At 35.4% G+C, this 26784-nt stretch overlaps 2 protein-coding genes across 18 annotated transcripts in view; one reads left to right on the top strand and one right to left on the bottom strand.

Moving 5' to 3' along the window:
* Positions 1-26784, top strand: part of LOC134736030 (BEN domain-containing protein 2-like) — an 816235-nt gene that overhangs the window by 213947 nt on the left and 575504 nt on the right. The gene's annotated exons all lie outside the window — the stretch shown is intronic.
* Positions 1-26784, bottom strand: part of GRIA4 (glutamate ionotropic receptor AMPA type subunit 4) — a 380575-nt gene that overhangs the window by 229974 nt on the left and 123817 nt on the right. For all 11 annotated transcript variants that reach the window (XR_010119696.1, XM_055272950.2, XM_055272952.2 and 8 more), the window contains one exon: positions 3667-3906. Coding sequence is in view for 10 of the 11 variants with exons in the window: in XM_055272950.2 (XP_055128925.1) it covers positions 3667-3906 (240 nt within the window). In the remaining variant the exon portion in view is untranslated. The remainder of the gene's footprint in view (positions 1-3666; positions 3907-26784) is intronic.

Below are 26784 nucleotides of genomic sequence, written 5' to 3'. Positions count from 1 at the left end.
GCAAGTTCATACAGCTAATTAATAGCAGATCATAGGACCTCTAACATAGCAAATAGAGGATCATTCCTTTAATTGGCGTAATTCAACATAAAAACACTACTCCAAGGTATAGCAGAGTCAGCTCTTATATTTTGAGAGAGTATTTTGGCACTGTCGGGATTAAGATATCAGAATGACCGAGCGGCCCAACAAAATATCTTATTCCAAAATATAGATTTATAATGCATCAGAAAATAATGTTCCACTTAAGTTGGTAAAGAAATTCAGTCATTAAGGCAGTTACTTAAAACGGAAAAAAATATTTAGATAATCAGTTCATGATAACAGTACAGGAGGAAAGAAAAGTACCAAGATATACCAAAAAGTACCAAAATAAATAAGATAGTATTTTACTTACTATCTTATCTCTTTACACTTGGATTTTGTATATTATTTTTAAAATATTTTGATTTTAATGTTGATGTGTGTAATTATTTGCAGTCTTCTTTTTTTCTCTTTATGATACGAAAATGTGAATGACTCTTGGCTGACTATGTTTATCATGAGTTAATCATCTGTTCATACCTCAGTTGGTGAGAGTGATACATAATTATAAGCACAGTATCTAAGAGGAAATAAATAGGGTTTATGATCTTAAACTTATAAAATGAGCATGACAATTTCTAAGGGAGAAAAAAAATTTCTTCTGCTTTGAGAGGACTTAAGATCAAGAATGTTGGGAAACATGATGTATCATGGCAAGGAAAGCCATCTGAACATCAAGAAACAGCCATTTTCCTGACATGTTATTTTTTGTTCTGGCAATTACTTCTTGAAATAAAGATGTCTGTTTTGAAGTTGAGTTGGATAATTACTATAAGAGACAATGCTAAGAACTAGTTATTCATTCCGAAGCAACAGTCTACGAGAACTAAGGAATTCTAGAAATTGCGTCAACTGGTTAGAAGCAGAACAGTTAAATTCTAGGATGACTAGATGCAAAAAGTAGGCTTTGGGCAGCAAGCCAGTAAGTAGATTAAAGGCTTATAAGACACCACTATTAGAAGAAGTCATGGCAGTGCCATGATGAGTTTAAGACTCTGCAGGCAGAAAGTTAATGAGACAAAGAGTCTTTAAATAACCAAATATATGCCTGCTTATAGTAGAGAGATCTCATGGTATGCGGTAATGGGAATGACTCAAGGTTGGAGCACCTGACTTGCTATGCAGGAGGAAGGACCTTGGAAAGTATAAATGGATAGAAAAGCAAAGTGCCACCTTAATCCCTGTTCTGTGTCCCCACCAATATGTGAATTACACCTATAACCCTCTCCTTGCCAGAAATGGATTTATACAGGGAGATAAGGAAAAAGTGAGACACAAGTTCCACTGGTATTTCCATGAGAACAAGTTGTAAAATAAGCATCTTCTGCCCAAGGTGGAGAACTAAACTATGTCATAATGAACCACAGGTAGCAACATCTCATCTATACCCTGATATATATTTATTGACATTGTGATTCAATTTTCAGTGTCCTGTTGCTTAACGATTTTTCCAACAGTTAGAAATGAACAGAGTGATTTTTTTTCTAATATGTAATTCATCCCCTAGGATGCTTTAGATTGTTAACTAATAACAAATAATAGTAGGCAACATAAGTAGATTCCCATATTTCCAAATGAGAATTAAAGTATGCTGCAAACTTATAGAAAATATGATGATGATATTAAATTTGCTGAGCTTGTTTCTATAAGGGAAATTTACCAAGAATACCAATAAAAATGATGTACTAGAAACACCATTCGTATGACATCTTAAATGATACCGTTCGCATCTAATTAAAACTGTAAATTTTAGTAATAAAGTTGAATTCATTTAATGGGTTTTCATCTTTGAATATAGGAAATTATACTTTGGATTCTGGAAGGTGGATTATATCTTCAAAAGTTTGAAAAAATATTTTGAAAATATTTAAGGATATTTATTATCCTTACTCATTTCATAGATAGAAAAGGCTATTTATTACCCTTACTCATTTCATAGATAGAATTCCATTCAAGAATATTCTTAAAATACTGCCTATTACAACCTTTATTTTAACTTATCTTTTCATAACTCTTAAACCTTAAGGAAAAAAGGACTGAAGACAGAATCCACAGGTGATCCCTTAATGCTTATTTTTAAATATAATATGTTGCTATGATTCTAGTCACTAAATAAAAAACAGAATTGGAAAACATGCATGGCAACTCCTTAAGTTGTTCCTCCAGCTGAAAAATAAAACTATATCAACCATAGAACAAAATGTATGGATTGTTAATAATGCAATATGTGAGTTATTCACCTTGTCTCTCCCACACACAGGTGACGTGGGATTACTTATTGATCTTTCAAAACTGGTAAAGTGAAAGGTTGCCAGTAAGCAGAAGTCTTATTGCCAAACCTCTATCATCATTGTCATGGCCCTTCAATTACTCACTTAGAGTTTTGTATTTCAAACTCAACATTATGGCTCAATTATTTTAATATGTTCCAAAACATTAACTCATTTGCCTTTGAAGTAAAGTAACATATTCATGTTATAACTGAACCTGAAATACCACAGAAATTTTTTAAAAAGTAGTTATTATGATATATGTATTTGGTCTTCCTCTCTGTTTCCTGACTTACTATTACTAAACCCCTTGGAATTTCTAGAGACAGAAGATTGTCTCTAGTGTGCTAATGAGATAACTGGTGGTTGGGGGCCCTTAGATAGCTCCAAGATGGGAGCTTGTTACCAAAAGACGAAGGCAGGATCAGAGGGTTGAGACTTGTAGCCCCATATACCAACCTCTGGGGAGAAAGAGGGACATGAAAGTTAAGTTGGTCAATGGCCAATGATGTAATCAATTATGCCTACATAATGTAGCTTTCATAAAAATCCAAAGGACAGAGGTGGGAGGGCTTCCGGATAGCTGAACATGAGGAGATTCCTGGAGGGTGGCTCACCTGGGAAGGGCATGGAAGCCCCACACTCCTTTCCCCATGCCTCTCCCCATCCATTTCTTCTATTTGTCTGTTCTTCTGTATCCTCTATAATATCCTTTATATGAAGGAGGAAATGAAAGTAAAGTGTTTTTCCTGAGCACTGAGATCTGCTCTTGCAAATCAATTGAACCCAAGGAGAAGGGTCACGGGAACCCCAATTTATAGCTGGTTGGCTTCCGAAGTGATGTTCAGTCTTGTGGGGGACTGAGCCTTCAACCTGTAGGATCTGAGGCTACATAACTCCAGGTAGATAATGTCAGGATTGAATGGAAGTAGATGTGTGCTCTGGAGGGTCGCTTAGCTGGCATATGAGAATAACCTCCACACATGTTGGTGACCAGAGGTCACAGAACTATTTTTTGTTGATTGTTGTGTGAGAGCAGGAAAAGCACTTTGGTTTGTTTTTCTTATTCACATAATTATCTTAATTTCAATGAAGTTACAGAGCATGGTTTGCTCATGAGTAACCTTGTGAATCTGAAACTCTTTTAACTAGAAATTTTTCCCCAGAGTGAAAATAAAAATACACATCAACCATTTTCTGATTTTAGTGATGTTAGAGATCAAAACAATTTTCTAAAAAACCCAAGTCATATAAGGCCATTTCACATTGAAAATTAGAGTTTTGCTCTAATAGGTGAAGAAACTGGACTTACCCCTGTCTGTGTCATACAGGAAGACAAAACAGTTCCATTCGTAGTGATCCAGCAGACTCAAGAGTGCTCCTCGTAACGAAGGTCTTAGTTGCAGCACAAACTGGCTCTCCCCCTCAGTAGGGAAACTTGGCGTGATGAGGGAGATATGTAAGGCGCTGCAGAATGAGGTCAAGGTGTGTACTGACCTCTTATCATAGAGTCCAAAAATGGCAAATACTCCTCTAGAATACTGGGAACAGACTGAAACAAGAGGAAGAAAACACCACAAACTATTAGCACACTCAAATTGTTGACTTTGAAGTCTACATTCTAGAAAATTAAAAAAATAAAAATCACTGAATCATTGGATCTGTCAGGAATATAAGATAAAGAGTATAAGTGAAGTGTGCAATTAATTGCAACATCAATTAATGAATTCTTGAGCTTGTACTCAAAGCCTTACATTGAGTGAAGCTGGTCTGAATTAAAATTCTGCATTAAAAAACCAATTGGATTAAAGGGAAATTTGACTAAAATAAAAAAAATATGGCCTTCCATAAAAATGTGGCAAATCCTATGCTAGAGAACTTCAGATGTGACAAATCCAAAATTATTTTCCGTATTTTTTTCCTACGTGCAAACATATAATAATATACGCTTGAAATTTTTGAGTATTAATTGAAAGAACATTTATAATACCTTTTGCCCTCCTGCCTAAACTATAAGCATATATTTTGTATTCTTGAATTGGATTATAGTTTTCACTCCGCCTAAATTGTTACTTTTTGTTTGCTTGCTGTGGCAATTTCATTTTAATCACAATCTTAGAGTCTCCTTGAATCATGTTTGAAAACAGACGTTAGGCTGCTAGAAAGTCATTCTTGGCATATCTGAGAGGTTTAATGAATTGGGGCCAGCTGCGCACATTCTAGGCAGGCCAAAAAGCAAAGACAAACCAATTCCAAAACCTAACAGAAGCAAGCCAAATAAAGTAAGAGGACCCCAGAGAAACAGGTACACGGCCTCATCTTGCCTTTCTAGTTCCATGGTCCCAGTTGCTACAAAAACCATGAAGCAACATCGTAAATAGAAAAAGATTCTTCTCAAAATTCTTTTCCAATCATATTTTTATCACTGTTTTAACATAACTGATTTCTGGTCTAAATTGGTGTGACTTTTTCCGATTTATATTTTAAGGGACAGAAACCCGCAAAAGAGGTACCATAAAGAAAGTCTACTTGAATTCCAACTTCTTGTGATTTATCATGTATGGCTAACAGTCCTGTTTCTTCTTGGCTTATGTAGCTAGCTTAAGAAGTGTTTAGGTCTATAAAATTTTTATGTTTTCTGATTTTAGTTACTAATCTTACTTGCATTAGCTATGAATACATAATATGGCAAGAATTAAATGAGATTATGTAAAAGTGCTATGCTATAAGGACACAGAAGGTGATTAATAAGAGGCAGATTTTAACACAGATTTTCTATATGCATTTATGTTGTTAAATAGTTTTACTTTTTAATGAGAGAATAAAAGGCTTAGTGAATAAAATACTACAGTTGATTCAAAACCAAGAAAGGAGGTATTCAGATTCTAAATAGAAATACCATTTATTTTGATAGATATTATATTAGGGTTTATAAATAAATTCTATCAAAGAAGAACCATCAACTAATTCTATGCTCACCAAGGAACTAGAATTTGATCCTCTGACTGACCAACATGGAAGTCTTGCTCTGACAATGTGACTGGCTGTAATTTTCTTGAAAGATATAAGGAAGATTCTAATTTAACCTTCAGGCATCTTAAGTTTAACTTAATTCAATTCTTATAACTTAAGTGATCTAATAAATCAAGTTGCTGCATCAGACCCTAATCTGTAAATGTTCCACCAAGGCTTTGGATGCAAGTATGTAAGTGGTCCACATTTAACACCAGTAGAACCTGGAGTTACTCAGCTCCTTCATGTTTTCATATTTTTTGTTCTACTGATTTTCTTGCAAACTAAGGGCCAACTCTCAAGCTTTACATTGATAAATAATATGGTTCAATTAATTTTTATTTCACTCTACTGAAAAAAATAAATTGAAGAGCTGTAGAATTCAAATCTAAGATCCTGGCTTTTAGTTTGGTGCTGAAACTCTACACAAATTTTAATACTTGTTCTAGAAAATGTAAACAAACAGGATTTACAAGTCGTGTACTTTAACATGCATATAATGAATATTTACATAATCTTTTAAAGTATGCCACTTGAAAACCATACGATTTTCAAGCTTTGGCTTCTAAATTATGTTTTTCTAGGAACCCCATAAATTCCGTGGAAGTACTCATGTAGCTTTTTATGAAGAATTTTGCTGAGATAGCATTTGGGTGGACAATGTTGGACTCCTTTTCTTGGTATCCTTCCCTTCCACCCTCACAAAAATCCAGGAGCACTTCTGCTTTCATCTATTTTAAATATTGAACAACTGACTGTATAAAATTTTATGTCCAAAGTGTACTACACTGCTAAAGTTCAAAAACAACAATTGTACTATACATAAAGTCCATCTACTCTTTATTCCTATTATATTGTTTTCATTGTAATCATTATGACTTTTCACTATTCTGGTACTCACTATACTATTTAATATTTTAATTTATTATACTGGACCTCAACAAACAATATTTTCTGATATTTTATCATCTTCTATCTGCTTTCGTTCATTTGCATCATCATACATATCTATTCTCCTTTTCAAAGTTGTGTGTCATTCTTCCTCTATTCATATATACTTACTTTGAAACTATAGTCTCAGGCTGATAAATTTGCTTCTGATGTATTCTGTCACTCGCATTTTAGTTTCCCTTTGCAAATTTATAGCTGTAGTCTTATTCTTTTAAACATTTATTTTTTCCTATTTTGTCTAGATTGTAGGCTTGGCAAGTGAGGGTTATTGGGTTTTGTGTGTGTGAGGATAGATTGTCAGGCAAATATTCAATGTTACTATGTTGGTATGATACCTTGGGCAGTATTTTATTTGGTCCAATGATTCAAATTTTAAAATATAGTTATTTCCATATATAGTATTATAATCTAGCTTTGAAAACACTCTTGAATCAAAATTTTGCTTGGCTGAATCTTATGACATCTATTGTTGCTTAGCATACAAATAATTATTCAAACAATAAAACTTCTTAGATTATATAAATAAACTCAAACATAAATTAATGAAAGTAAACTAAGCTGAATTGAATGTTGAATGTGTTCAGAATACATAAAAGGGAAAAATGTAAATTTTTATGTTTTCATAAAATGGCAAAATAAACGGGAATTAATGCTTAGCCACTAAATACATGCAATGATATTAGATGGCTCTATATTTTAAGTATAAACACTAATCAGAATAAGACTTTCAATGAAATGTCATAATTTTAAGTACATGTTCTGTGTTCTGTTTCACTAACAAGATCACTTGGATTATGTGTTGTATAAATAAAGACATACAATAAATACATGATACTACTCCATTTTTTACCTGATTGTGTCAACTAATTAAATATGTCTTCTCATTAGGTTCATTCCAAATTTCATTCCAGATGCCACCTTCCAGATGCCACGTTAAGTCAAATGATTATATAATTTGTGAGGATTTGTAGTTCTATATCACATACAAATCAAAGGACATGGCCTTAGCTCAGTGTTTCTCAAGTTATGGGATATCAATCCAAGAGATGTGCTGAATTTTACTGACCATTGCAGTGTGGTGAGGAAGCGCACAGTTCTTTCTTCCATTTATGGCCCTTCTCTTTCTCCTGTATCTTCGGTTTTCCACCTCTTAAGAAGTTCCTCTAACTGCTTTTAAACAAGCTCAACTCTTTTCTTTTATAAAGCAAACAACTTTCCTGACCTCGTGCTTTCTATCTCTCTACTGTTTCACAGCCATATAGTTGAGGAGTCTTCTGCTCACACTCTTTTCAATTCATCTGGCTTCCGCATTTTCCAACCACCCAAACTAGTCTCTTCAACTTTGCTAGCAACTAACTACATCCTAAATCTTAGAGTTTAGGTTTTATCTTATTGGAATTCCCTGGTATGTTTGACACATTTGGACATTTCTTTCAAATGCTTCTTTGCCTTGCATTCCTAACACCACAACTATGCTCTCTCTTGGCGTTTCTTAGTGTCTTTGAACACCTCTTACTCTGCTCCTTTAAGTTAGTGCACCTTAAAATTCTCTCTCGATCCGCCTTTTCATTCTAAATATATTTCCTAAGTGAAATCATCCAATTCTGTGGCTTTAATTACCATCTATGTTCTCATGATCCCCCAAACCGTACTACCCACTTCAAATGTTTCTCTTGAACTCCAGATTCATGTACCTAATTGTCTTTTGCCTCTTCTGCGCCTCAGTGAATTTTCTGAGAAATGGTTGCAATGGTTTTCTTCCTTTTTCACATTATCTTCTAGAACTTTGCTACTTCCCCATTCAGAATTGGAGTCTTTCCTCTCACTTGAACCTGGGTTGGCCTTTGAGACTGCCTTGACTATTAAAGTATCACAAAAGTGATTCTAGGGGCCGGGCGCGGTGGCTCATGCCTGTAATCCCAGCACTTTGGGAGGCCAAGGGGGGCAGATCACAAGATCAGGAGGTTGAGACCATCCCGGCCAACATGAGGAAACCCCGTCTCTAATAAAAATACAAAAAAATTAGCAGGGTGTGGTGGCACCTGCCTGTAATCCCAGCTACTCGGGAGACTGAGGCAGGAGAATCATTGCATGAACCCGGGAGGTGCAGGTTGTAGTGAACCAAGTTCGCGCCACTGCACTCCAGCCTGGGCAACAAGAGCAAAACTCCATCTCAAAAAAAAAAAAAAAAAAAAAAAAAAAAAATCACAAAAGTGATTCTATGTGACTTTTGAGAATACCATTCTCATTTCCTGGGGATAGACAACCTTTTTACTCAGCCACTATGCTGTGAGGAAGCCCAGGTGACATAATGAGGCCCACATAGAAAGGAACCAATACCTCAGCCATAACTAAGTTCCAAGCTGACTGCCAGAACAAAGTTAACAGCACTAGAAATAAATAATCTTAAAAATGCCCTCGGTTAAACTGTCCCAGCCAATGCTGTATGAAGTAGAGATTAAGTCTTGCCCTAAATGTAAAATCATGACTAGAAGAAATCACTGTTATTCTAAGCCATTCAGTTTGAGATGGTTTGTTATGCAATAATAACTAACAAGTAAAATATATGTGTACAGTACTTTGGAGTACTAAGGAGTGTGCCTACCCACAGTAAGCACTCAATACATATTTTATAGACCTGTATATTAATAAATATTGTTTGAGGTATGTGCCAAAGTTTATTTTTTTCATTTCTTAATATTGAGCATTTTGGCTGTTTTTAATTTTTGGCAGTGATAACATGCTCTTATAATAACCATTTTCATGTATATCTGGTTATTCATTAGGATATATTGCTGGAAGTGAAATTATAAAATAAGGGGTATGAATCTTTTTGGTTTTGATCAATATCACTAAATTTCTCTCCGCAAGTTTATACTAATACATATCTCTCCCAATAGTAAACTATCTACTAGCTTTGTCAACTTTTCTTAATTTTCTATGTTCTATATTTATTCTTTCAGTTGTTGCTCTTGTTTTATATTCATACTTGACATAAAATTCAAATTTTAGTAAGTATCTCCATACTCCATCTGAATAATACATGGACATTTAAGCATTTTAACTTTAGACATTGCCCTCCTGTCTTACGTGTTACTGTTGTACAGTATTATAGTTCCACATGTGTTTAGTCATCTTAAACATTTCATTCCCTCTATCATATATTTCTATTGCCTAAAATCCTTGGTAATTTGACACTATTTTGTGTGTATTCTAATTTGTATTTAAAGTGGATTGTCAACATATTTGTTTTGTAATTTTGAATTGTAAACTAATTTTCAGCAAAGCTCTATTTGTGAGAATTTAAGAAGGCTGTTTTGGAGAAATATTTCTCCAAAGTGTTTTTGCATTTACTTATCCCAATTATTCCAATATGTGTTTGTAAGTGATGTACCTGTGTTTGTGTGTGTACATGTGTCTGTGAATTTCTACATTTATGAGTTCCTAGAAATTGCAGATAGTACAAATTTGAACAGAAAGTTCACTTGAGAGCAGATAAATACGTCAAAATTCTTATGGGAGTATGTTACTTTTTATGCAGAACTCAAGGGAAGCCAGGAAGTTTTTAGGATTACTCTTTGAGCCAGGGAACAGATTTTTTTTTCCTACGTCTACTTTCTCACTGATGCTGTAGCCTTTATGAATCCTCGTTTGTATGGTGATCTTATTTCCAGCTTTTTGCCGATTGTTGGTTCAAGGCCTTGAGAATCACTTTCCCATGTAAACCTCTCCAAGGGAAGCTACAGTACCTGCTCCTGTTGTCTAAATTTTTCTGTTTCTTAGTTCTGTCCCTTTGATATTTTATTTACTTTCCTGTAGACTCATTATACATTTGAAAAAGTTATCAGTTATAAAAATCTAATACTCCTAATTGTTCTTAATAATTATGCTAATGTTATAGAATCCATAATCTATGGAACTGGAGGTCTTTGCTGCCTTTGTTTGTAAGATGCTGTGGTCTAAGGTCAGAATTTTATCCAACTTTATGTTTGGCATAACCCTTAAAATATTTAACTTTTCTATGACTTGTCAATCCTGATAGTGCAGAAATTTCATTTTCAGCAAACTTTCCCTGATTCTTTTAAACTAAATTAACAACCTTTCCTCTTTTTTGCCATAATACTCTGTGCACTTCTAACAAAAAAAAAACCTGAATTTTCATAACAATATTTGTTGTAATTATTTTTGATGTTGCCTATCTCTAACAACAGCCATGATTTTCTTGAGATTCTTATCTAATATTCCCAAGGGCTATATTTTCTGAATGAACAAGTAAATTAAAAAATCACAATAATATTTTTAGGAACAGTATCATTTTATATGATCTCATATATTATAATTGTCTCAGAATATTTATTACTTCATAACTAGGATATTGTAATAATATTGTAATACAATTACTTGTCTTTTTCCTACCTACAATACACACACACACACACACACATGCATGCAAACACAGATATATAATTATTATTAGACATGTAGCAAACACATCATATAAGTGTTTATGAAAATATTGTATTTATAGCAATAATTGTTGGGTAGTATTAATAAAAAATCTCTACTAATATTGGAAGAGGGAAATGTATTAATTTTAGTTACAGAAACAGGATGTGTTGAGTCAGTAAATTCATAGAAAAAAGAATAGTCAGCAGAACATTGAGGAGAAGCAGGCAAGCTAAAATAGAGGAGGCTACAAAATGTTTACATTCTTAAGCACATCAGTGAGATAAGCTAAGAACAAGGTTAAAACCAGGCTAAGCAAGACAAAAGTCTTAATATAGACTGAATTCCACAAGTCTCACTCCTGACTGCCATGATTACGAAAGTCCTCCTCATATTAGTGATATTTTACTAACACAAATAATGTAAATGGTAACTAGAACAACATATGAACTAGATAGAAACTATATTTTACAGATAAAACTAAGAAGTCATTTGAGACAACTTGGTACAACAGATAGAGGTAAACTTATGAGGATTGTGAATTAATGGCATTGTTCTGGGTATGTTGGCTTAGAACTGCATTTCTGTGTTTACTCTTTTTCTGGACTAGTCAGTGTAGATATGGTAGATGTTTTGTGTTTTTCTGCCACTTTACCTCTTCTACAAAGTGGCCATTACTACATGAATGGAAACTCAAGAACTAAACACATTCTCCTGCTCCAGTTTGGCAAACTCAAGTTGTTAGCTTTGTGAAAGTCTGCTGCCCTGAGTAATAATCTTCCTAGCCCTTGTTGCTACCAAGAAGAGTAGGTAGACAGAAGATTTAAAAACAAACAGTGATACGAACAAACGTATTACTTAACATAGATGTTTCATAAAGAACTTTATAAAGAACTTTAACATATGTAACCTCATTTATTACTATCATTATTATTATTTTATTGTTACTATTATTCGCATTTTGGAAAAAATGTTAGTTATTAGCACAAGAAAAGAGAGATTACAGAAATTTATCTAACATTTCAAAAGTGTCTCTTCAGAGTTTCTATTTTCTTCTTATTTAGTCCACTAGATTAGAGCATAGGACTTAAAAAATGTTTTTCATGTATTAAAAGGTTTACCTATTCCCTTTTTGAAATGTACTGTATCCATAGAAACAGAAACATGATTGGAACCTGCAGCTGGAAAATGTTATTATGAAGGAATCAATAAAAACTAGAAGCACTATAAGAAAGTTGACCCTAAATTAATAGTGTAACACATAACATGTGGTTACACTGGGCCTGGGAAATGGGAAGAGAGCAGAACAGAAAAGAAAAAGCTGCTAAAACCCTTTGACTTGTCTTTAATATTATCCAATTTGTATGTGATGTATAAGGTGCATTTGTCTAAGTGTCATCATTTTCTGAGCTAAGGTAACAGAAGCTAAAAGTTTTTATAGTACATCTTGCAGCAGAGGTCACCACCGTGAAGTCTTGGGTCTAGAGGAGATGAGCCTTATTTGACAGCTACATTTTTTCCCCAATTGAATATGAATGCTTTGAGGTGAGGTATGTATTCCTCAGCAAACTGCAAGCCTTACCACTCCGTATTGCTACTACTATGATACTTCAAGTATTTATGTTAACTTCCTAGCCTTGTAAATATCTGAACTCGGATAACTAATCTATGCATTTTTCAATATGAATATAACTGTTTCTTGGTTTGGGGCAAATTGTTTAAGGTTGTATCAAAAGTGTGCTTATTAGTGTTTTCTCCTTCTATAGTAGAAAGCATGCACTGCCAAAAAAAAAAAAAAGGTGGATTTAACACTACCACTCATTCCTTTATTAAAAAATGTTTATATACTGCCTAGTTTATTTCAGTCACTGTGTTAAACACTTCAAAGAAAATACAAAATAGTATTCCCACTAAGATGAGTTTCACAGTCTAGTGGACAAGACAGGGCTCTAAACTGATAATCCAAGATGGTGAATATAATAAGGAAGAGTCAGAGGGAATTGGGAAGCACAGGGAAGACGTAATTCTCAGAGGGTGGAGTGGAGGGAAGACTGACTGGAGGAAATCCTACCTGTCTGTGGAAGTTAGGCTGAAGAATAGTAATTAAAGACATACAAACCAGTAAGTAGGCTATTGTAGTAGGCCAAGAAAGAGGTCATAAAAGGGTAAATTAAAGCAGATGTGGTAGGCATACAATGTAGAGGTCAGATTTGGGAAGTATTTAGGAGATAAATAGGCAGAATCTAATAAATTATTGAATGAGGAGGACGAAGAAGAGGGAGGAGAAGGGGAGAAGACTGAAAGATGACTTCTTGTTTGTATCTTGAATGAATGAATGCATAGCGGTGCTATCACCTTGGGTGATAGCTTGGATAGCTTGGAAAGATTTTTCTTGGGTGCTATGGGAGAAGTACAGTTTTATAATACACAGAAAACACTGGATTCCATTTTGGACATGTTGAGTTTGAGGTGCCAGGTGTCTAGCTGGTAGTTGCATATAAGAAAATGAAGTGGAGCAAGAAGAAATGGTTTAAATATGTAGATTTTGAAGGAAATGACTGTGAAAGTCAACATGAGATTCTACAGGAACAATATGCAGTGAAAAACTCTTGTCTGATGATATAAATATGGAAAACAATTCATTTCAAAAATAATAGCAGATATTATTGGAGGAATAGGAGACCTGGCAGATGAAGTCAGAGAGGGTAGAATTTTTCAAGAAGTGAATTCTCAAAAGTATCAAATAATATAGAGAAAGATTTTTTAGGTTTGCATTTGAGGATTTATTTTTAGAGGCCCCTGAGTTGTCTGGGAGACTTTATCAAGTTGTTGTTAACATTTTAATGGTTATTTTAAAGTAGTGTAAGCATATGCTGAATCATCTAGACGACCTCCCTGAAATAGAGAAATGCCTTGGGATTTCAGTGCCTGTACTTCTATTTTTGAATGAAATCACATTAAAATACCTCAGGGATAAATGATACCTAGAAATGTTAGGTAAACAAATGCACACCAACTGCTTGAACAAAAACATAGTGATAAGAAAATAGAGGCCTTATATGCGTACCCAGTTTAGGCACACAGAACATAAAAATCTGAGGGCTCATGCTGGTAATCCCAGAACTTTGGGAGGCTGAGATGGGTGGATCACATGAGGCCAGGAGTCCGAGACCAGCCTGGCCAACATGATGAAACCCTGTCTCTACTAAAAATACAAAAATTAGCCACATATAGCAGCAGGCGCCTGTGATCCCAACTACTCAGGAGGCTGAGGCAGGAGAATTGCTTGAACCCAGGAGGTTGAGGTTGCTGTGAGCTGAGCTCTCACCACTGCACTCCAGCTTGGGTGACAGAACACAAAAAACTGATTTTTTGGGTTCACCATTCCAGTAACAACTGTGTTAGATACCAATAAAATGTGGGCTTTGGTAATTATGTAATGCTAAATGTATCTGCAAAGGAATATGACTTTAAAGGGTATCAAGAGAGGCTATATATATACACATACACACACACACACACATATATGTACATATATACCCACACTTGTATATATATACACACGTATATATATGTGTGTGTGTATAAATATGTTTGATAAGAGAAATTTGAGCTTGCTTCCAAGTTAAGGGAATGGAGTCAGTAGAGAGCAAGATAGGATACAGAAGAGATAAGGGATACTAATTAAATGAGGCTCCAGAAAGATAGAATACATGGGGTCAAGGACAGATATAAGGTTGGCCTTGAATGAGATGTGCAGGTGCATGGGTGGGAAGACACTTCATTTCATAGATTTCATAAATCAAAGATTAGGTAAGATATGTGTAGGGGTTTAAAGCTCTATAGTTGCACTGATTTACAAGGGAAGGTTGCAAATCAGTGAGATTTGAAAAGGGGGTTTAAAAGTAGTACAAGTTTCAAATTGTTTCAGAGGGCTGGAGAAAAAACTAACCAAGAACACATGAAGTAGCTTATAAACTGTTATGATAAGGAACTTGGCTTATTTTATTTACAGCTGTATCCAATACTACATATGTAACACACTAACTGCCACATGATAAATGCCACATAAAACCCTACTGAATGAATAACAAAACAAGCAAAGTGAATGGATTTTTTTTATGATGAACACACCTAAAATCTACTCTCAGCATATTTTCAGTATATAATACAATATTATCAACTATAGTCCTCATGCCATACGACTTATTCATCCTACATAACTGCAAGTTTGTACCCTTTGACCTGCTTCTCCCCATTTTGTCCTCCTTCCTGTGCCTGGTAACCACCATTCTTGGTTCTGTAAATAACCATTTCACTATGTATCAAAAAATCATGTTACATATCTTAAACATACACAATAAAAGTAAATTAAACACACAAATGATTGGATAAATATTGACAGACCTTAAACTGTGAATTGGGAGTGGCCACAATTTAAAAATGTATGACTCTTCAGGCACAGATAAGGCTGGTGACCAAAGGGAATAATTATGAGGAGTTGATTTCTAGAAGTTTGCCACTTCCCTTCTTGGAACACACTCCTCTCTTGGCTTCCACAACAAGCATACTTTCCGGAGTTCCCTCTTACCTGACAGCTTATCCCATGTTTCCTCCTCTTGCATTTCCCACTTGACCCATTTTAAAATATCGAAATAGCACTTCTTCTACAATGTTTCTTTAGATAATCTAATCCATTTCTATACCTTCAACTATTACTCATGTTCCAAAGCTTCCATGGTTAATATTTTCATATTGTCCCCTTCTTTCCTATGAGCTTCAGACTCAAATATCAACAGTTTCCTTCACACACCCTTTGGTTGTCTGTTCTGCACCTAAAACTTAGCTGGGTCAAAACAGAACCCTTCATTTCCCCCCAAAAAAACCTTTTCTCTATTTTCTGCCATTCCAACAGAAAACATGACCATCTATGACAATATTCTTGATTCTTATCTTCATTTTATTTCCACATCTATCACATGAGAAAATCTTGATCATTTTATCTCCAAAATATCTAAACTATATCTAAATCCATTCACGCCCTTTGTCTCCATTATGCTGGCATTTTTTGCCCAGTCAGCTTCAAGTCTCCTAACTCTTCTTCCTATTACCAGTTTTCTTCCTCCCTAATTAGGGTCCTCTGAACAGAGAATGTAAATAGACTGCATCTCATCCCTACTTAAAATTTCAGTGGCTTCTCATCATATTTGGAGTGATACCCATGTGATCTAAAAGCCACAATGATTTTTGCCTTTACTAAACTCACCTAACACTGCACTGCTTACTAACCATAGCCAAACTCTCCCTTTTTCTTCTATTTAAACTTATCTTCTCCTCTCACTTCAGGGCCTTTGCAGTAGCTGCTCTCACCTGATCTACATATAGTTGGACTTCTCACCAGTCTTTTCTCAACAAAACTGTCCACTCCTCAGAGAGACCGTTTCTGACTCCTCTCTGTCATGAGGCTCTCATAGCTCCAGTCATTCCTTACTACAGTTATTTTCTTCATAGCTCTTACCACTATTTGAAATTATCTTATTTATTTGATTGCTTATTTACGTCTTTTATTTAGGAGAATACACGTTCCACGTTGTTCACTGACATATCCCTAGCCCCTAAAATTGGCACATGGAAAGTGTTCAATTAATATTTGCAGAATGAATGATATCATGGTTTATGGCAAAAGAAATAAGAAAGGAAGAGAGACTGCGAGAGTGTGGAATGACTGGCTGAAAGCCACAAAATTCTTACTTTCAGGTTGCTAAGTTGACCCTGGCAGTTAAGTTTCTGTTTCTGCAGTGGATCTTCCTCCCCTTTTGACCATGGATTAACTCACCAATAGTTTTTAATTAAAGCTCAGTTTTTGAAAATTGGCAGCTGTTAAAACAAAGAAGTATAATGACTCCTTGTGAGGAAACCAATTATAATCATAGTTATATATTAATTGTTTAACAATCTTAACTCAGTTAAGACATTCTCCTTTACACTTGACACAAAATGCCTCTTTATTTTGTTTTATCAGGGTGATGTTATGTTGTCGTTTTCATACATTTAATTTTTGCTAGCTAGAATGTGATGAGGTTGTCAGTGCATCTGGCAATGTAGAGCCTAGAATTGAGTGTCAAACACAATTAATTTTAGGTCTTGCAGCCTCTCCCAAACTCTCACTGCTCAGCCTCTTGGATTGTCCTGAATATTTGTTTTTCATTCTTTATTAACTTAATTTTTACCGGTTGATTTTCAGAATGCTGCTATTTATCTTTCTTTTAAAATAAATCTTATTACCCCTCTGGATATTAAAAAATAATTTCTCTTAAAATACTGACAGTTTATTTGAAAACTTTACAAAGTCAGGCAAGAAATTCCTTTTTCTGTAATTATTTGATGTTAAAATGATAAGCTCCTCATGTTCAGATTTGAAAAGGCTCAATCAGATGGTGGATAGAGCATGCTGGGCCCAGAATTCATTAATTTATACCTTTAAGGCATTATCATAGGTTATTAATATGTAAACGCTAATTTTCTTAGAATTCTGAATAGTGGTTAGCTACAGTACATAAAGTTACTGAAGCTAATCACCATAAATGACAAGTTGAAGTGCAAATTACACAAAAATATTTCACTTTAATTATATACCAATTAAGTACTTTCAGTGTTTCAGATGTCTTCTCTGAAGCTGCTTCTGGACAGCACCATCAAAGATCACAACGAGATATAATCATGGGCTGCACTTGTACAGTCCTGCACATGCTTCTCTTTAGTTTTATGACATCTCAGCTAAAAAGCACATTTCAATTCTAAATTAAACTAATTGAGAGCTCAGTAAAAATATACAGGCTTGTTTGCACATTTCTTTCCGGAGTCAGGCCATCATAATGGAAACACATGGCTCACTTTGCTTCCAAGGCCTACAAAGGAATAAGCAGAAGGCTATTTGCAATACTCAGCACGAGGAGCAAGTTTCCATTCAGTGTAAAGACGGCTTCCTTGGCAGTAATTTGGGTGTTGCAAAGATCACATCACTCTTTTATACTACTAATCTGTAACTGTAAGGGCTCCAATAAGTGAGCTTTTGGAAGGAAGGAAGGTGAGAGAAAAGGAAGAAAGAAATTTCTAAAAAGCATCTAAATCAAAACAGGTGCACTTGTTTTTTGTTTTTTGTTTGTTTGTTTGTTTTTTTAACTTGTCAACTTCCAATCATGAAGAAACAAAGTATAGAGAAAGAGGCACCCAGTGATTTACTGTTTAGCATTCAAGGATTTAGAATATATTTTTACCTTTAAGTGATCCCTTAATGGAAACGTTTGATTCATCATCTATATTTTGTACTATATAACTGAGTCACATAATTACAGTAATATTCTTTTTATGCCAGAGAAACACTTTTTCAAGGGTCTAAATAATCGGTTGAAAGCATTCCGTCATTGGAGGAGACACAGCTGTCTTCCTGAAAATCATTTAAATGCATTTTGGAAGTGGGTAACAGCAATTAAAAATGGAATGGAATAATATTTGGGCAGATATTTGAGTGGGTTTTAGAAACAACTATTCTCATGAATGTTACACTTCCTGAATAACTGAAGTGTCATCACTTATTTTGGATCCAGAATTTGGTGACATTTGTTTAATGTATGTTTTTACCACTCCACATAACTCTGTGGTAGCAAGAACTGTGGCTGCTTTAATTACCATTTTTTTTTTTTTTTTTTTTTTTTTCTGCTCCAGCATTCAGTCTAACGCTTGGCACATAGTTGGTGGCCAATAAATATTTGCTAAATGAACAACTTGGTGAATGGAGGCAAACAAGAGGTCATGTGTGAAAGGTATTTGAGATTCATGAAGACATTTAGCCCAATTAATCTACAGAATGAATAATTCCTCATTGTAATGAAGATGACACAAGTTACCGAAGTTAGTTTACATGCAACTTATCTGGAATTCACTTACACATTAAATTCGCTTACACTCATTAAATGAGACTGCCTGCTCTGTACTTTAGACCAAGGATACCTATCCAGGTATTCTAATGCCATGTCTTAAGCATGAGAGGGAGGCATCCAGGCAGTTAGCTGGGGAAAGCGAACAGGGCCAGGGGAGTGGTAGGGGGCAACTTATATACCCATGGTATGTGAGACTCTGTAGTAGTCATTTTATATTCTTTATCTCCTTTAAACTTCATGACATTCTTATAGGGAGGTATTCTTGTTTTCCCTTTTCTTTTTGAAAGATGAAATTTGGCGAATTTATGCAACTAATATAAGTTTATACATCTAAGTGGTGAAAGAACAATAATTTTGTAACCTACATCTGCTTCCAAAGTTCATGTTCATTTCATTCCACCACTTGAAAAGAAAATCACTGGCTAAGTACTTCTTCCATCCTGCTCTGCTGAAGGGATTTTGACCATTATACCTTTATTGCTACTGGAAGAGGCACTCTAAGGATACTTATACTTCATGGAAACAAGAGTAGGTCTTAAGGGATTACGGAAAATTGGTTTCTTCTTAAGAAGCCACTTCTTAAAGCAAACTGAGTTTTTGCTGTCAATTTAAAAAGGACAAACACATATATAACTCAGAACAATAAGATTGCAGTAACCAATGTTTCAATACATTTTTTCTTTTATTTTTGTAGTTGTCCCTTACTAAAGTCCCCTGCAAAAAATCCTGGAACAGAATTTACAGCTAACCATGGCTAGATGGAAATATTAAACTTCTGCATAGTTAATATTCACATGTAAAAACAATATCTTCCCCTTCTAGAATATAATAATTGAACTAGTAGTCAAATGTTAGTAAAAAGACATAAAGCAGCCAATTTAATTGTGTGTTGTTATTTTTTTGGCTGTATTCAAATTTCAAAAACAATTTTCAAATATTTGGGCTGTACACCAAGAAGTACAACACGAAACAGAAATAATCAACTACTCCAGTTACTTGTTAAAGTTATACAAGTATACAGCTTTTTGAATTCTCAGAACCATTTCTAGCGATTTCAAAGTTAAATAAATTCTGATTTATAAAGCTCTTTATGTCTTCACTCTGCTATTAGAATATTACAGAATAGAATGCTATCGAATAAAAATGCTGTTTAATTCCCTATGATATTAAACCATGATTTATTACTCAATAATACTATTAATAATTTTCTCTTACTGCTTCTGCGTGTGTGTTTGTGTGTGATGAAAGCAGTAAGTGCTTTGGGTTTTAGGAAATTGTAATAGTAGAATAGAATATGGCTTGGTACAATAATCACTATAATCTTAATCTTAAAGGCATTAAAACTTGAAGTATGTATTTCTTTGCTTTTATACTAAAATAACATTTTTTCTAATAACAGAATAGTTCTAATCCCTTAAAACCAAAAGGTCAGACTTTATAGTAGAATATAGCCTTTTGAAAAAAAGCTTAAATGTATGTATATCTATTTCGTAGCTAATGCAATAAAAAGAAGTTTAATCATTGCATGTAAAGTAAAATAATTTATGCAGTATAAAGTCTGATTATGTATCTAAAGTAACATATCAGGTGTTTATGAGATGAACAAACATGTTTACTATATATATACTATACAAGGAGATTCTAAAATTTTTCTAAATAACTTGAGTAGTGTACTACATAAGAAAATAACTTTCAGAAATTGTATAGTAACAGTTATTATTCTGAACAAATAATCACGAGTATTTCAAATATAACATTTTCCAACATATACAGCCATCTTTTTAGAGAGAGATAGAATGACTATTCTTTCAATATGGCTCTCATATCCACCTACCATTAATTTACTCTAAATAAAAACTGCAAAGTACAGCATCCACAGGGCCCAAGAATGTAATGTAAATGGGTGAAGCACGCCGAGGGCAGGGTGGTGAGGTCAGTAATGAATCCGAGAGTACTTACCCCACTACAAGGAGTGCCACTGTCATCCCAAAATGATTGTTGCCAAGAGGGATTAGCCCAATGTGTCTGGGTATTCTGAATTTTTTATAGAAACTTTATATCTGAGTATTTGTGAATATTCTTCCAATTTTTAAGCAATGGCCACCAATTAAAACATTTATTCGCCTGTAATCCCAGCACTTTGGGGAGGCCGAGGCGGGCGGATCACGAGATCAGGAGATCCAGACCATCCTGGCTAACACAGTGAAAACCCGCCTCTACTAAAAAAAAAAAAAATACAAAAAATTAGCCGGGCGAGGTGGCGGGCGCCTGTAGTCCCAGCCACTCGGGAGCCTGAGGCAGGAAAATGGCGTGAACCCCGGGGGGCGGAGCCTGCAGTGAGCCGAGATCGCGCCACTGCACTCCAGCCTGGGCGACAGCGAGACTGTCTCAAAAAAAAAACAAAAAAACATTTATTTATTTTAGAGTGTGTCAAGATAAATTTTATTTCTGGGAAGCATATTGTCTAGAACTGACAGTTTTCTGGGACAATTGCTGCCCCTTCTTCACTTAAATTTGCAGATATATTACCAAACTAAATTTTCTAATCTTTACAGTGCTCATTTTAACCTGGTGCTCTTAAATTTGAGCTGTTTACTGTCTGTTTAAAAATGTGTGTCTAAGTATGTAAGTGTGTATCCTTCTAGTGCCAAGGAGAAAACAACTTTCCCGGATTATGGATTCTTATGCCTATATGAGACTTTAGAGACTAGATGGATTCTTCCCTTTTACAGAGGAAGACAGTAAACCTCTAAGATATTAGGTCACTTGCCCATGGCCTTTAGACACTGACAGAGTAAAGCAGATATCCTTAGCTTAGATAAAAAGTAGGGATAAGTCCATTCAAATAGGAGGAACAATTTTACAGTAAGATCCTACTTATAAATTAATAGAAATGTATGTAATGAATTTCTTGCTACTACAGGGAGAGGAGATCTGTGAGAAAGGAATGTCTACCTTGTGTCTTGATATTTAAACTATATTTTATGAAATTGTTGCACCCAGAGAGTAGGATGAACACGTCTGTGGATATTCGCTAATGGGACTGAGCACATTTTAATTATTCAAATATTTAATCAGTAGTATTTACATGTTTAATAAATTATTATCCTTTCTCTTTTGCTGATTAAGATGAGTGAGTGTTTGTTCACTTACAAACATCCATGGTTCACTATATTGAGTCTAAGCAGAGTTTTGTTTTTGCAACATGATTTTCTTTCTTTTTTTTCTGATAATGTTCACTGACTTCATGGTGGAAAGTCTCTAAGGATTTAATCTGAAAGCTAATTTTTTGAATAATAGTTCATGTTTGAGGTAGCTATATGTTAGCTCAGTGTATATTTGCTGATTTGCATATTGTATTTTAAGTACTCTGTTGGGGGCTGAGAACATACAAATAAGTAAAACATGTTACATGATTATGAGAATATGCGAAACTAGAACTTTATATGATAGTATTTAATGTCATCGTGGCTATAACAACTATTCATTCAACAATATTGAGCATCTACTTTTAGACACTGCCAGGTGCTGGGGGTGTCCACCTTGATCCTCACGCTTACATTGACCAAGTATTGATAAGTCATATTAGTGCTTATAAAATTAGTGCTTATAAAGGAATAAAGGATAGTATAAGGATGCAAACTTAAATTGACTGATAACTAGGAGTATGCCAGTCAGAAAGTAGAGAAAACACTTTCTCAGACATAAATGAAAATTGCAAAGTGCTATAAAGAAGCTGAACAATTTTGTTTGGTGTCTGAGAGGGAGGGGAAGTGGTGAGTGGTAAGGCTGAAGAGGAAGTAATAAGCCAAGTCTTGGAGAACAGTGTAAGTATCCCTGTGGATTTTGGACTTTATCCTAAGGATAAGGGGAAGCCACCTTGTTCTGAAACAGGAGAGTGAAATAATCTGATTTATGATTTTAGAATGCTAGCTATAGTAGGGAAAATTAATTAAATGGAACTGTAATGGATCCTGGGGAACTTGAGCCTGGTATTGCAGTAGTCTAGGCAAAAGTTGAAAGCTTAGAATGCAAGGGCTGTGAAGAGCAAGAGAAATACATGGACTCAAGGCATATTTAGTGAGTAGAATTAATAGGCTTCGGTGATGAATTACACATGAGTGTTAGGCAAAATTTACGTCTCAGTCTCTAGCAAAGCAACTGGCTGAATGCTGTTGTGTTTACCATTTACCAAGTTGGAGTAAACTGTGGGAGGTTTAGTGAGTCCAATTTTATACATACTTAGTTTGAGAGACTTGGAGAAAATTCAAGGGAAAATGCCAATTGAGCAGATCTGTCAGTGTCTAAAGGCCATGGGAAAGATATTTTTTATATGTATATGTATTCATACAGTGACCAATGTTAATATGGTTATCATTATGGGAACATAAATGAACACAGGAAAAATGTTTCCAGTGAAGATCGTAAAGTAACCTTACCAGGAAAGGCATGAGAAGTAAGGAAAACCCAGTACAGTGTGATATCATGGAATTCAATAGAAAAAAAAGTGTTTCAAAATGGAACGGGTATCGACTGCTGCTGAAGCAGGATTATCAATGAGCAGAATAAGAATAGACGTCGGGCCAGGCATGGTGGCTCACCCCTGTAATCCCAACACTGGGAGGCCGAGGTGGGAGGATCACGAGGTCAGGAGTTTGAGACCAGCCTGACCAACACAGTGAAACCCCGTCTCTACTAAAAATACAAAAAATTAGCTGGGCGTGGTGGCAGGCGCCTGTAATCCTAGCTACTTGGGAGACTGAGGCAGCAGAATTGCTAGAACCTAGGAGGCGGAGGTTGCAGTGAGCCAAAATTGTGCCACTGCACTCCAGCCTGGGTGATAGAGCCAGACTCCGTTTCAAAAAAGAAAAGAATAGACGTCTATGGAAACCAAAGAGAAACTAAAGAATTGGCACCACAAATCCTTAAAGATACAAAAAACCTCCCAACAATTCCATATTACGTAGAAGTCTATTAATGTCTATTGGTAAATAAACAACAATTTCATACATGTATCATCTATATGGCCTGCTGACTTCTATCTATGTATATACATATACTGACACCGTATCTTCTCTAAAGTATGGTATCATCCAGTAGTGTGATATTAAAGGTAACATTGGTTATAATTATTTTCTTAACTTTGTGACAGCAAGGTAGAAATGTATGAAGATGTATTAAGTCTTTCAAAATAACAATAATGCTTTCAGGTATGTGATATATCTGACAAAGAGAGTTTGTATATGCAATTAATCTATTTCTATACATTGATTTAGACACAGGGAAAGAAGATAATATAAGAGATACGATATAAAGAGGCTGTTTAAGTGTGGGATACACAATTTGGACATTTAGACACATCAAATGAGGTAATAAATGTGAAAGGAATGTATAAACTGCAAAGTGCTATGCGATTAATAAGAGCGTAATGGATGTTAGTCATTCTTTCCTGCTGCCTGACATTTGAAAAACTTGCCTATGTTTAGGAAATTCACCACCTCATGAGTCTTGGAGCCTGAAAGTGCCAGATACTGTTTTCCCAGCCTCCCTGGCAACTAAGCTGTGAACTTGTGTGCCAGATATTAACTTATTGCCTCATTGCCTCTCAGCTCCAAATCTACGTTTCTTTCATGCTTTGTGATACTGGCATTGGATTGTGTAAAAATCCAGCTTCGCCAGCTGGTAGAATCCTAGCTTCATCAATAGAAGGCACTGGAGTGACCTTACAAAGTGGTAGCAGCAAGAAGACATCTTCTTTGCGGTTTGGTCCTCTATTATTGTTTTTCCATGCAGGAGTCCAGTAGCTCACACTGAGGAGTTCCAGCAGCACCCACAGTAGACCACACTTCTCCCTAAACCGTGACTGCTTGTAAGCATCTTCATCCCATCAGAACTATCTCCATCCCTCCAGTAACACACAGCTGCTAATATAAACTTTCACACTCTCCACACAACAGCAGCTTCTAATGCTACTGGTGGTTCACACCCTCCACTCAACGCTGGGCACTTCTATAGATATGTTTGGGCCACCCACATCCTCAGGCAAAGGAAGGCCACTTCTAGAAGCTAGCAATGGCTTGTGACCTCTTTGCTGTTTGCAGGCTGCACTCTCCTGGAGTAGCCACACTCTCTTTTAAGTCTAAATTTCAACCTTGGCAGGGAGCCTTCCACCAGTCTTTAAGTCCTTATTGTTCATGCTTCCTCAGCCTAGAGATAGTAGCTATTATTTTGCACTTGATATTACTGGACAGCTTAGAGTCCTCTTCTATGCTTCTTAGTACTTAACCTCCTTCTTATTTTTTATTGTACTTTAAGTTCTGGGATACATATGCAGAACGTGCAGGTTTGTTACATAGGTATACATGGGCTATGGTGGTTTGCTGCACCCATCAACCCATCATCTACATTAGGTATTTCTTCTAATGCTACTCTCCCCTTGTCCCCCACCCCCCAACAGGCCCTGGTTTGTGATATTCCCCTCCCTGTGCCCATATGTTTTTATTGTTCAACTCCCACTTATGAGTGAGAACATGAGGGGTTTGGTTTTCTGTTTCTATGTTAGTTTGCTGAGAATGATGGTTTCCAGCTTCATCCATGTCCTTGCAAAGAACATGAACTCATTCTTTTTTATGGCTTTATAGTATTCCATGGTATATATGTGTTACATTTTCTTTATCCAGTCTAACAATGATGGGCATTTGGGTTTGTTCCAAGTCTTTGCTATTGTGAATAGTGCTGCAGTAAACATACGTGTGCATGTGCCTTTATATTAGAATGATTTATAATCCTTTGGGTATATACCCAGTAATGAGATTGCTGGGTCAAATGGTATTTGTAGTTCTAGATCCTTGAGGAATCGCCACACTGCCTTCCACAATGGTTGAACTAATTTACACTCCCACCAATAGTGTAAAAGTGTTTCTATTTCTCCACATCCTCTCCAGCATCTGTTGTTTCCTGATTTTTTAATGATCGCCATTCTAACTGGTGTGAGATGGTATCTCATTATGGTTTTGATTTGCATTTCTCTAATGATCAGTGATGATGAGCTTTTTTCATATGTTTGTTGGCTGCATGAATGAATGTCTTCTTTTGAAAAGTGTCTGTTCATATGCTTTGCCCATTTTTGATGGGGTTGTTTGTTTTTTTCTTGTAAATTTGTTTAAGTTCCTTGTAGATTCTGGATACTGGCCCTATGTCAGATGGATAGATTTCAAAAATTTTCTCCCCTTCTGTAGGTTTTCTGTTTACTCTGATGATAGTTTCTTTTGCTGTGCAGAAGCTCTTTAGTTTAGTTAGATGCCATTTGTCTATTTTGGCTTTTGTCGCCATTGCTTTTGGTCTTTTAGTCATGAAGTCTTTGCCCAGGCCTGTGTTCTGAGGGTATTGCCTAGGTTTTCCTCTAGGGTTTTTATGGTTTTAGGTCTTACATTTAAATTTTTAATCCATCTTGAGTTAATTCTTGTATAAAGTTTAAGGAAGGGGTCCAGCTTCAGTATTCTGCATATGGCTAGCCAGTTTTGCCAACACCATTTAGTAAATAGGGAATCCTTACCCCACTGCTTGTTTTTGGAAAGTTTGTCAAAGATCAGATGGTTGTAGATGTGTGGTGTTATTTCTGAGGACTCTGTTCTGTTCCATTGGTCTATATATCTGTTTTGGTACCAGTACCATGCTGTTTTGGTTACTGTAGCCTTGTAGCACAGTTTGAAGTCAGGTAGTGTGATGCCTCCAGCTTTGTTCTTTTTGCTTAGGATTGTCTTGGCTATATGGGCTCTTTTTCGGTTCCATATGAAATTTAAAGTAGTTTTTTCTAATTCTGTGAGGAAAGTCAAAGGTAACTTAATGGGAATAGCATTGAATCTGTAAATTATTTTGGGCAGAATGACTGTTTTCACAATATTCATTCTTCTATCCATGAGCATGGAATGTTTTTCCATTTGTTTGTGTCCTCTCTTATCTCCTTGAGCAGTGGTTTGTAGTTCTCCTAGAAGAGATTCTTCACATCCCTTGAAGTTGTGTTCCTAGGTATTTCATTCTATTTTTTTAGCAATTGTGAATGGGAGTTAGCTCATGATTTG

Source organism: Symphalangus syndactylus, chromosome 3, assembly GCF_028878055.3.
Source record: "Symphalangus syndactylus isolate Jambi chromosome 3, NHGRI_mSymSyn1-v2.1_pri, whole genome shotgun sequence".
Taxonomy (NCBI): domain Eukaryota; kingdom Metazoa; phylum Chordata; class Mammalia; order Primates; family Hylobatidae; genus Symphalangus; species Symphalangus syndactylus.
Note: the sequence above shows the minus strand (reverse complement) of the source record. Positions and strands in the feature narration are given on the sequence as shown.